The 12,060-nt window shown below is 41.3% G+C and overlaps 1 protein-coding gene across 1 annotated transcript; it reads left to right on the top strand.

The window, feature by feature from the left end:
• The first annotated feature begins 1,295 nt into the window (after nucleotides 1–1,295).
• On the top strand, nucleotides 1,296–10,908 carry utp15 (UTP15 small subunit processome component). Its single transcript, XM_072694959.1, has 13 exons — nucleotides 1,296–1,419; nucleotides 2,641–2,767; nucleotides 3,389–3,481; nucleotides 4,612–4,796; nucleotides 5,206–5,384; nucleotides 5,727–5,852; nucleotides 6,968–7,103; nucleotides 7,244–7,325; nucleotides 7,409–7,561; nucleotides 8,102–8,203; nucleotides 9,430–9,563; nucleotides 9,702–9,760; nucleotides 10,462–10,908. The coding sequence occupies exons 2-13, from the start codon at nucleotides 2,678–2,680 to the stop codon at nucleotides 10,674–10,676; spliced, it is 1,554 nt and encodes a 517-aa protein (XP_072551060.1). The 5' UTR covers nucleotides 1,296–1,419; nucleotides 2,641–2,677; the 3' UTR covers nucleotides 10,677–10,908.
• The last annotated feature ends 1,152 nt before the right edge of the window (nucleotides 10,909–12,060 follow it).

Below are 12,060 nucleotides of genomic sequence, written 5' to 3'. Positions count from 1 at the left end.
TCCGCAGACGTGGTCCACACTAGCAAAAGACTCTTTGGAGAGATATACCGAGGCGTTCAAAAGTTTGGACACCCTTAGTCCAAGTTTCTGTGAACAGATGACCTTAATATGTTAAGAAAGATTAATTCTTTGATTTTCATATTTTTGATATTATAAACAGCCAATAATGAAAAGCATTCAAAGCAAAAGTTCAGCTCCTTACACGGTCAGCACTTAGTAACATCCTCTTCTGTCTTTCAGTTCTTCTTTTGGGGGATTTTCACCCCTTCGTCCTGCAAAAGGTTTGAATTACATGCCCTGCTCTTTTCTGAGGTCTATCCACAGATCTACAGTGATGTTAGATCAGGGATTGTGGATTTTTAGGTGTTCAGGATGTTTGTAGAAGCCAATCTTTTTTCATCATTATCTTTATATATAAATATATATAGACAGTGAGATATTTGCTTCCAGGATTTGCTGGTATTCAGTTGAATTCATCGTATGTGCCACTGGCTGCAGCACAAGCCCAAAGCATGGCAGACCCACCTTGTCTTAACAGTTGGAAAGGTTTTCTTTTCATTAAATGCTGCAATTCTTTTTTCTCTAATGTTGCTCATTGCAGTCAAACAGTTCTAGATGTTCCTTTACAAAATTCGGATGCTAAGATCTGTGGTGAGGACATGGAGAAAACGGGCCTCCACCGTTGCTATTAACCGCCTGTAATGGAATTTCCTAATTACATTACAAACCAAGGAAATGACGACCTGGGAAGGTGTTGCTATCTTCTTATCTGCTTTTTTTATTAGTATTTCTAAAGGCCGTAAAAAGCATACACTAATGCTAAAAAGGGACGTGTCATCTTTATGCCTTTTGGAAATTACATCATCTTAGCAATATTTACTTCATATATATATATATATTCATATATTATATTCATATATTATATAAATATATATATATATATATATTTCATATAATATAGCCATAGTTTGTGTAATAAGCCATGCCTCGGCTGTTTGGGAACACAACGCGAGTCTATGGCGAGTCTAAGGTAAATATCAAATAGCCCCCTACCCCCTACGTAGTGCGCTATACAGATCATTAAATAACCCCTTCCCCCTGTCAAATACTCCATTTCTACCCAATTTAGACCACCTGGTTTGACCGTGGGCTCCCTGTTCAACACGTATTGCTTCTAATACGTGTCGGAACCATAATCCCGTCACCTAAGTAGTGCACTACAAAGGGAGCACGGAGCCAATTGACACGCACCCGAAATTTGCACTAAGCGGAAGTACGCAGTCCAACATGGTGGCGCCCGTGTGGCCGTAGAAACAACGTGATTTCTCCACACGTTTAGCGGCGAAAATTAAAGCAGGTCTGAGTTTAATCCGCCCGTCTGCAGCAGGACACAGCAGACACGTCCTCAGGAGATCTCCGGTACATTTTAGCCTCATGTGTTTGTTATATTCCGCCGCGTTTGACCGGGTTGAGTAAAAGTTGGGCTTCGTGTTTAACAGTAAAACGTGGGGAGAGCCGGGGCTGAGGACAAGAGTGGCTCTAGAGGCTTTTATTATTATTAATGTTATTATTTTATTATCTTAGACTAAAAAGTGTTTTTATTATTAGCTAGTTTGTTATTAGCTTGTGATGCTGGCAGTAATGTTACTGTAGTGTAGTTTAAGGGTCTATAAGTGTTCATTAGTAAAAAAATAAATATATATATATATATAGAGAGTCATTTGAATGCTTGACTCTAGGGTTTGTTTGCTTTGTTGAAAGGTTAGGGAAACAGTTGTTTGTTTCCAATAAATAAATAATAATAATAATAATTATTATTATTATTATTAGTAGTAGTAGTAGTAGTAGTAGTAGTATTATATGTTTAACTATATATCTATATATCTATCTATCTATATATATATCTATCTATATATATATATATATATATATATATATATATATATATATATATTAGCTATATATAAGCCAAAAGGTTCCACTGTCCTGCTTGTTTGTGCACCCTGTCAAAACACTGTCCTCCTACTTAGTATATTAATAGATCCAGCAGATCTATAAATACATCTACAGGTAGGATATTGTGGTCCACCATATCAGCAAATGTATTTTGATGGCCTGAATCGCTTATCTGCAGAGCCCCAAAAATATAAATGTACTAAAATGTAATAACTAGAGGCTGAAAATGTTCCCGCTATTGAAAAATTGTTCCCTCAGTTTAGAGAGAGAGAGAGAGAGAGAGAGAGAGAGCAATCAAGAGAACCGATTATGTCTCTATATTCCTTCACAGTTATACACTGCTGTATGTGTGTAAATGGTGCACTACATAGTATGCAGTGACCCTCTGGGGAACGGTTTGATGGATAGGGCACGTTGTTATACACCCCCAGTTGTTACCGTTTTGCTAAAAGTGGATGGGAAAGTGTTGTGGTCTGAAATCCCAGGAACGATAGTCATAACCAATCCATTGTTTTCTTTTCTGGTAACAATGTCATTATTGATAATGAAAGTAGTTAAAACTCATTTGACATTCTAATTGAGTCATTGGCTACTTCTACTATTACTGTGGTCAGGCTTTAGTCCTTTATTGAACAGAATTCTTCCTAATTTTTGTGCAATTTTGGAAACGTTTCTCTGTTGTAGATCATCCAGGGTTCCTGAATGAGAGAACGCTTCTGCAATGGCTTCGTTTAAACCCACTAAAGTCCATGCGTATCCAAAACTAGGAGAGAAGGTGACCGAGGACACGCTCTACTGGAAAAGCTACAAGGTATTAATGACGAGTGTTATTTTAATAATTAATTCCTATTAGTTCTGGGAGATTTTCACCATTAAACGGTTCATTTGAGTTACAGTTTAGACACGATTTTCACAAGACAGACAAGCAGGCATTATACAGACATTATATCCGAAAACGCTACTCATTTCCGAAGTAAGCGTCATTACCATGGTTACCGATTCTTCTCACAGACCAACATAGTGATATTGTTTTTTTATTATTATTTTTTTTTTAGGTTGAAGGGAGATTCTTGCTGTTGTTACAAATAGCTAAATTATATATTTTAAAAAATATATATAATACTGGTTTATGTTATACATTTGACTCCCTCAAAAATAAATGTAAAAGGAAAGTTTTGAGTTCTAGATGCTGCGGTTCTGTTTTGGCACATGTACATTTTGCATTTAAATAAAAAAATACTAATTAAATAATTAAAAAAAAAAAAGTTGTTCTGCAGGAACTTGCAAAAAAAAAAAATTAAATCATAATTGAGAATCAGTCATAAATGTGAACAAAAAATCGAGATGTTTTTTTTTTCCCAGTGTCGCTCAGCCCTAATTCCCATAATAAAAATGAAATAATCCCGTTATTAACTCTTGTCTTCTATTTCAGGCTCCGGTGCAGATTAAAGAGTTTGGTGCTGTAACCAGAATCGAGTTTTCTCCAGTGGCTCCTCACAATTACGTCGTCACCGCCTCTACCAGAGTGAGTCAGCCTTTCTTTCCATTACTTGGATTCCTTTACAAGAACGCTTCAGGATGTGTTCCGTAAACTAGACGAGCTTGATTTGGTAGCTGGGGAGCCAGGACTTCTTCACCTGGGTGATTCAGGTTCAGTGGGTGAACATAGTTTTACAGGCGGTTATGATGTGGGTGTGCTGCGGACAGTAATGTTACTGTAATGTGGTTTAATGGTTTAAGGTTCTCTATAAAAGTTCTTTAGTAAAGAAAATAGTGTGTATTTAGAGCCATTTTCCATGCTTTGTATATTTATAGATCCAGCAGCCCAAATACATCTACAGGTAGGAAGTTGCTGTCCACCATATCTGCAGAATAAATGTGGGGTATTTTGATAGCCTAAATCTGCAGAGCCCCAAAAATATAAAGGTATAAAAATGAATATTTAGAGGCTGGAAATGTTCCCGCTGCCTTAGATTAACTAAAGTGTCATTTTTAAACTAATAGAATAAGTTTTCTGAACCAAGAGAACCGATTATGTCTCTAAATATTGTTTTTCTCCTCTTAGAAGCTCCAAACATCAGAAAATGAGACAGAGTTTACAGTGGTAGAATATTTGAGTAGCCTTAATCACTCCTGGGTTTTTCCTGGCATTAGAGGTCATGTTTTGATACTATCTAATATCTAATATGGTGATTTATGCAAAATATATGAAACTGAAGTGATGAGAAACCCAAACTCAAGCAAATAATAACAGTAAGTGGAGTTTGAATATGAAAATAAATAAATAAATAAATAAATAAATAAGCACAGTTATACACTGCTGTATGTGTGTAAATGGTGCACTAGTATGCAGTGACCCTCCGAGGAACGGTTCGATGGATAGGGCACATTATTTAACACCCCACTTGTTACCGTTTTGCTGAAAGTGGATAGGAAGCTGTTGTGGTCTGTGCATAGGGCCTTTTAGCTGTGTGTAGAGGAAGGTGCTTCGTGTTCACTGCTTTTAGTGCTCAGCATCTTGCATGGGTCCAATGGGTGCTGTGAGTTGCTCAACATGCGTTCAGCTTTGAAAAAGACCAGTAATTACCAACTTAAAGAATGTGTTTGTTTATTTATTGATTGATTGATTGATTGATTTATGTTTTTTAAAATCAGATCCAGGTGTACAGACCTCAGTCACAGGAACCCTTGCAGAGTTTCACCCGCTTCCGGGACACCGCGTATGGAGGGAGCTTCCGTGGTGATGGAAAGCTGCTGGTGGCAGGAAGCGAGGAGGGGCTCATCCGACTCTTCGACGTCAGCGGCCGAGTAGCTCTCCGGCAGTTCAGAGGACACTCCAAGTATTTACATTTACTTTACAAATTACATTACTTTTAGCAGGCATGCTTGTGTAGGGCGACTTGGAGACGTGCTTAGAGATGGCCACTTAGAAAATATCCCTAGGTAGTGTGGATATTTTGCCCCAATGCAAAAGTCAAGAAGGTTCTCGATACTCAGCAGCTAGGTGCAGTACATCTACAACACCTGACTGTCAAAGAAGGCAGGGTAGGACGCTTAAGCGCAGTCGCAGGCCTTTAATCACACAGGTACGATGCTGTGAATTTGAGGGAGGCAGCTTGAGAACGTGAGTGACGTTTGTATGTTTTCTTATGGGGAGGAAGTCAGATCAGGGATGATGGCTGTGTGATTACCATCTGACTTGTTGACGCTGTTGTGGGTTTATTTATTTATTTAATACAATTTTTTTAGGGCGGTCCATGTGACCTCGTTCCTCTCCGATGGCTATCGTGTGATGTCCGGCTCTGATGACCTGTCCTGTCGCATGTGGGACGTGGCCAACGGCACCCAGCTGAGCTCTTACACTGAACACACTGACTACATCAGAGCGGGTGCTGCCAGCCGACTCAACCCCGACCTCTACATCACTGGTATCTCTACTCCGCCCTCCGACCTTGTACAGTGGCCCCAAAAAGCAGTCAGACATTTGTGTCGTACAAATTTTTATGTCTTAAGTTCCTTGTGTTTGGATGGATGTTGTTGTAAAAAAAAAAAAAAAAGATGGTTTAAAAAGATGGTTTACTCAGAAACGGATCTCATTAAACATTAGCATGACCTAAAGAACCCAATTAACAATGGTTAAAGTGTCCAAATGCTTTTGCTCTCTCTCTCTCTCTCTCTCTATATATATATATATATATATATATATATATATATATATATATATATTAGTCTGTACTGTTGTCAGTAGTTAACAGTGTTCTCCATGACAGGCTCTTACGACCACACAGTGAAGCTGTTTGATATGCGGGTCGGAGGCAGTGTCATGACCATGCAACACGGTCATCCCGTGGAGAGCGTGCTGCTTTACCCCTCAGAAGCCCTGCTGGTGTCCGCAGGTACTCAATATGAAGCTATTTACAGATGACGGGACGTTTCCTGCTCACGTATCTTTTCTTTCCAGCGCCTTTTCATTATGACTTCCACTAGCGACCCGTTACTGATAGATGACTGTAGCGATGCGGTATCGGTCTGAACTCCCTCGGGAGTCCTGCAGGTTGTGGTGTAGGGGAGTGGATGATTAAACAGACCAGTGTGGGCGGCAGTGGGACAGAGCAAACATGTAGAGAAATCCCCCCCACACCCCACACCCCCGAATGAATCACGGCCCTGTAGGCTGCATCCCAAAGAGAGAGTGAGAGAGTGCAGAGGTCTGTGTTTAGATTAGGTTTAAATACGGAGAGGTTAGGTGTGTGGTTAGGGATGCTGCTGGAGACCATGTAGATGTCACTCAAACAGTAAACACACCCGATGATCTGGATTTTAATAATATTAAAGCAGAAAATCATCAGATAGCCTTTACTGGATTGTGGAGACCAAGACATTTAGGTGTTTTTTTTGGGACGGTCCCATGCAGACCTCTACAGTGTCCCACTATGTCTCTGAGAGACCTGCTCATATCTGTAGTCATGGTAGGACTGGGTGATATGGTAAAAAGACATTTTTTAGAATACACAATATTTGTGATATTTGCATACAAAATTCATCTACAGCATTAAAAAAAACTACTATCCCAATACTCTCTCTGATGGAGTTTTTTATTTATTATTCCATTTGTTTTCTGCTTTATCCAGTTAAACATGACTAATTGCACTCTTTGTGTCGAAATGTGGCTTCTATTAAAAATGTGCTGCACATTATTAAATTAAACAGGACTAATTACACTATGAAATGTGCAGTTGGTGAGTGTTCTTTAAGTACTTACGATATCGACGATATAATCATAAAAGCATTTAATCCGATAAAATAGCATCATATTGCCCACCCCTAGCTCATGTTCTAAGCTTATTTCTCTCCTTTCAGATCAGCCGGTTTCATTTGTAATGTGGTTGTAATACCTACAGTTTATGAAGCTCCTAAGAGAGGGTGTGCTGGTGCTGGTGATGGTGGGCGGGACTAATGGAATTGTGATGGTAATGGTGGTGCCTGTGTATGTTCCTCATATTTTGAACAGGGGGACGATATGTGAAAGTTTGGGACTTGTTAAAAGGAGGCCAGCAGCTTGTCTCTCTGAAGAATCATCACAAAACAGTCACATGTGCCTGTCTGAGCACCACAGACAACAAACTGCTGACGGGCTCGCTGGACAGGTGCGTGGGGGGTTTGTGCATGTGTCTTAGTTCATAACCGTTCTGTCAGATTTAGTATTAATGGTATTACCGGTGAATACCCATAGCACTAATAACAAACACACTGATGGATGTGTGTGTGTGTGTGTGTTTGATTTCAGGCACGTGAAGGTCTATAACTCCTCTTACAAAGTGGTTCATAACTTTGACTACGCCACTTCCATCCTCAGCCTGGCTGTGGCAGTAAGTAGTGCACTCTGAATACTCCGCCTAGAGTCTCTGCTGCGCTTTATCGTCTCTAATGAAGTTGTCCTGTGTGCCTCCAGCCTGACGATGAGGTGATTGCTGTTGGGATGACAAACGGTGTGTTAAGTGTCAGACACAGAAAACACACAGAGGATAAACAGGAGGCACTCAGCAAAAGGAGGCGGACTCCAGCGTATCGGGTCTTCAAGGGGAAAAACTACATTGCTAAACAGGTCTGTTCTTTACAGCCCGTTTTTGGGTTAGTTTTTGTGTCGGTGCTTCAGTGTCCAGATTCTCACGCTAACCCTTTAAAGCCAAAGCTGTCGTGTGTTAATAATGTTAATATATATTGTTATGTAATGACAAAATATATATGCATAATATATAATACATGAAATGCGTAATAATTGCATCAATAAGAAAATAAAATCAGATGTGTTCTGCCCCCTGGTGAGTCATCCATGTACTGATTGCACCAGAAAAATACATACAGATTTGTAAGTTTTAAATTAATTGATTATAAGGACTAATTTGTTGTTATATATGTGTTAGTTTATATATATATATATATTATTTTTCTTTTATTTATTTTTTTTTTATAATAATTGGTTAGAAGGTCAAATAAACCCTCCACTTTAAAAGAATTCAAACTTTCAGGAAATCATAACTATTTGATTATATAGCCTTAAAGGGCTAATAGTGTACTAATGTGAAAACGATAAATAAGCTCCCTCTGCTTTTCAGTGACTTGAGTGACTGCTCTCCCCTTTTAGGATGATTTTCTGGTCAGTAAAACAGTCCGACAGCATCTTCAGAAACATGACCGACAACTGAAGAGCTTCCAGGTGTCAAAAGCACTGGACACAGCACTGGAGGTAAATGCATGCATTGGCAAACACACGTGCTGATCATTTGTGTGGTGTTTGACTCTCTGACTCCGAGTTTGCACCTCCCAGTTCGGTGTGTGCTGACCCCTAGCCTTTGTTTTAAATCTTCCCATTAGCAACTATAGCATTTAGCAGACTCTGTTATCCAGAGTGGTCAGAAGTGCTTCACTGTCCACTCAGAAAGTATCTCTATATGGTGTGAGTAGACTACAGTCTGTATATATACAGTACAAACTCTACACCATGTCCAAATTGCCGAGGCTCTTATCCAGAGCTCTTACTGAGAGAATGTAGAGTTAGGAGTCTTGCTTAAGGACTCTTATTGCTTTGCTTGTCAGGCAGAGGAATCGATCCTAGTCTGCCAAGGGAAGGGCCATGATGTCGCCTACTACACCACACCAACCACTATACACTGACTGGCCACTTCATTAAAACGAGCTCCACTCACCATCTAGGAGCACTGTGTAGTTCTGTCTGTAGTCCAGACTGTATCCATCTGTTTCTCTGCAGACTCTGTTATCAGCCTCCTCTTTTCACCTGTTTGTTCTTCAATGGTCCGGACCCCTCAGAACTGACCACCACAGAGCAGACTGTAGTATTTGGGTGGTGGGTCGTTCTCAGCTCTGCAGTGACACTGATGGTGGTGAGTGTTATGCTGGTGGTACGAGTACATCAGACACAGCAGTGCTGCTGGACTAAGAATAGTCCACCAACCAGACATGTCCAGCCAACAGCATTCTGTGACCACTGACTAAAGAATGACCAACGCAAACTGTGCAGCAGCAGATGAGCTTCTGTCTTTGGCTGGGTGGAAGGAGGCTGCAGAGACACAGACGGACTACAGTCTGGGGTTATATAACTACACAGTCCAGTAGAGCTGGACAGTGAGTGTAGAAACAAGCAGGTGGTTTTAACGAAGTGGCCGGTCAGTGTGTATTACTTTAATAATGTGCTCTGAAAATGCTGAACGTAAATTTATCAATGTAGAATCTCTAATTTTGCGATCAAGTTCTCCTCTGCTTCCTTCAGCCAGGCTGCGGTTGGGTTTTTCATGATCTTTAAATGTCTTATTTTTACCCATAGATGGAAATCCTGCTTTATGACACACATCCAAGCTTTAAGAGAGGGGAGCTTAACGTTAGGAAACCAAAATGATTCACTGTGGGATTTCATCATGTAGCTGAATTAGAGATAACACTGTGCCCTGTGTACAGACATGGAAGCGCTTCAGTAAACCAGAAGTGACGGTAGCAGTGATGATGGAGCTGAACCGCAGAGGAACACTGAAGAACGCCTTGGCGGGACGGGACGAGCAGAATTTAACCACGCTGCTCAATTTCATCATCAAGTAAGATCACACCCTCAGTTCCCCCCCCCCCCCCCCACACACGCGCACACAACCACATCCATGCAAGGGAAATGAGACACATGCACGATAATAGTAACATCCTCTGTGTTTCTCATGTCGTGATATTTGCTCCTTTAGGAACATAACTGATACCCGGTTCTCCCGCCTGCTGCTGAAGGTTGCAGATATGGTCATCGGTAAGTGTCTGTGGAGTTGTGTACAAGTTCTATGCTCTTATAAACTCACTGGCCACTTTCCACACATCCTTGGTATATCATCTTGCAGTATGATATTCTACGCTGTCCACCTGAAGACCATACACTGTTCAAAATTTAAGAATTTAAGGTTCCTGAGGAACATTTGGAGGTTCTTCAGTTTAAAACCATGGAGGAAAAATGTATAAGGGTGGCTGATAAATAATGCAGCTACACATGAGCAACAACACCCCATGGAAGCCTTTTGTCTTTTAACTCGACACACTACTGTCCAGATATTTTTCAGTGACCGGAGCCTTATTGAGGTCAGGATGTTGTGAACTAATGATCACTCCAACTCATCCCCAACTCATCCCAAAAGTAATGGATGAGGAAACCATCATTCCAGGGAACACAGTTCTCTGTTGGGGGGGGGGGGCTTTATATCACCCCTAGCACACGCCTGGCATTAGGCAGCATGGTGCCAACAGGCTCATGTTTATCTGCTCCAGAGAGTCCTATTCTATTGGCAGTACTTCTCTACAGGGACTAGACAAGCTCTGTCTGTGCATTTGCACATCCATGTCAGCAAGGGGTGCACCTTCAAGTGGCTGAATGTTTTCAGATACTCTAAGACAGGAGGTGTGGGGGGGGAGGGTCATGGGGTGTCTTTATTTTCTCACAGGACTGTATTCTCTTGGCAGATCTGTATCATGATGTGGCCCCTCAGTCTTCCATCGTGGAGCGACTGCTGCAGCGGCTGTTGGAGTTGCTGGGTCGTGAAGCCGAGCTTCAGCAGGAGCTTCTGCAGGTGCTGGGAATTCTGGACACACTCTTTGCCTCACTGACCCCACGGAAGGAGGTGTCTGGCCCTGCAGCCCCACCTGGCATGCAGGGGTCACAGCTACAGGCTGCCTGACATTTTAGAATAACTTTGAGGTGCTCGTGGGACCTGCAGAACAAAGCTGGACTTGATAAGGAGGAAGACGAAGAGCGAACTGATGAGCACCCATGTTGGGTTTTGAGGTTCAAGACTAGACGTGGGTGGGAAGCGGTCACTGTGGCCGTGCTTCTTCAGTATTTTATTGACATTTGCATAATTTCAGCCTGTGTTTTATATGTGCATATATAAAGAAGATTTCTTATGCGTCTTTTTGCCTGATCGGGTTTTTCTTGGCAGGTTTTTGTGGCTTGTTTCATCATGTTCATGGTTCAAGACTTCAGGGGCACTTTGCCCCAGACTGTGTGTGCAGCCGTTGGCAAATATAGAAGCTGAGGTGTAATCTCTCAGGAAGTGTATAGAAACTTGACATGTCTGTCTAGGTGTGATTTCCTAAATGTGTGCTCTAGGGCATCATCCTGTACGTCTACATGTCTGCAGTCAAGCCGGTTCAGTTATTTGTTATTAGCACCCGGCTTTTTACAACTTGATCTCAACACAGCAGCTTTACAGAACTCTTAATTAGCAACCTGGGCAGGAACCAAGACTTACAGGGGAGGGTGGGGTGTGTAATGACCCCCTCCCCCTCCTTATAAATCACTAATAAATTGTATTAAGGCACCATAACACCACATGACCTGGTGATGATAGTTATTCAGAGTCTGCCCCACAATACACTATATGGACAAAAGTATTGGGACACCTGCTCTTTTATTGTTTCTTCTGCAATTAAAGGTATTAACGGAGTTGATCCAGCTTTTATTGGAGTAACTGTCTCTACTGTCCAGGGAAGAAGGCTTTCTGCTAGATTTTAGACTGGTGCATTGCTGTGAGGATTTGATTGTCTTCAGCAACAATCATTACAGAGTTAAATAGGATGTTAAATAATGATCACCACCCCCACACCTCATCATCCCCAACTCATTCCTAAAGCATTGGATGCAGCTACACATGAGTAACAACATCCCATGGAAGCCTTTTGTCTTTTAACCCTACACTCTATATGGGCAAAAGTATTGGGACACTAATGTTCATTCATGGTTTCCTCTGGTGTTGGAGTAACTGTCTTTACTGTCCAGATATTACTCAGTGACCAGAGCTTTAATGAGGTCAGGATGTTGGATGAAGAGGATGATGATTATGATGATGATGATCACTCTACCTCATCCCCAACTCGTCCCAAAAGTATTAGATGAGGAAACCATCATTCCAGAGAATGTCACAGCTCAATGCTGGGGGGCTTTAAACCCCTCTAACCCCACGCCTGGCATTAGGCAGCATGGTGCCAATAGGTTCATGATGTTTATTTGCTTATCTGCAGGACGTCTCTAAGGGGACTAGACAAGTTTTCTGTGTGTGTGTG

Source organism: Salminus brasiliensis, chromosome 13 (genome assembly GCF_030463535.1).
Source record: "Salminus brasiliensis chromosome 13, fSalBra1.hap2, whole genome shotgun sequence".
In the NCBI taxonomy this organism is placed as follows: Eukaryota; Metazoa; Chordata; class Actinopteri; order Characiformes; family Bryconidae; genus Salminus; species Salminus brasiliensis.
This window is presented reverse-complemented; position numbering and strand designations above follow the sequence as displayed.

Bases quoted from the DNA above. Each gene is read 5' to 3' on its own strand.
- utp15 (XM_072694959.1), top strand. From the start codon at position 2,678: ATGGCTTCGTTTAAACCCACTAAAGTCCATGCGTATCCAAAACTAGGA. The intron at 5,853-6,967 runs GTACTCAATATG...TATTTTGAACAG, and splicing joins AGCCCTGCTGGTGTCCGCAG to GGGGACGATATGTGAAAGTT. The intron at 9,564-9,701 runs GTAAGATCACAC...TTGCTCCTTTAG, and splicing joins CTGCTCAATTTCATCATCAA to GAACATAACTGATACCCGGT.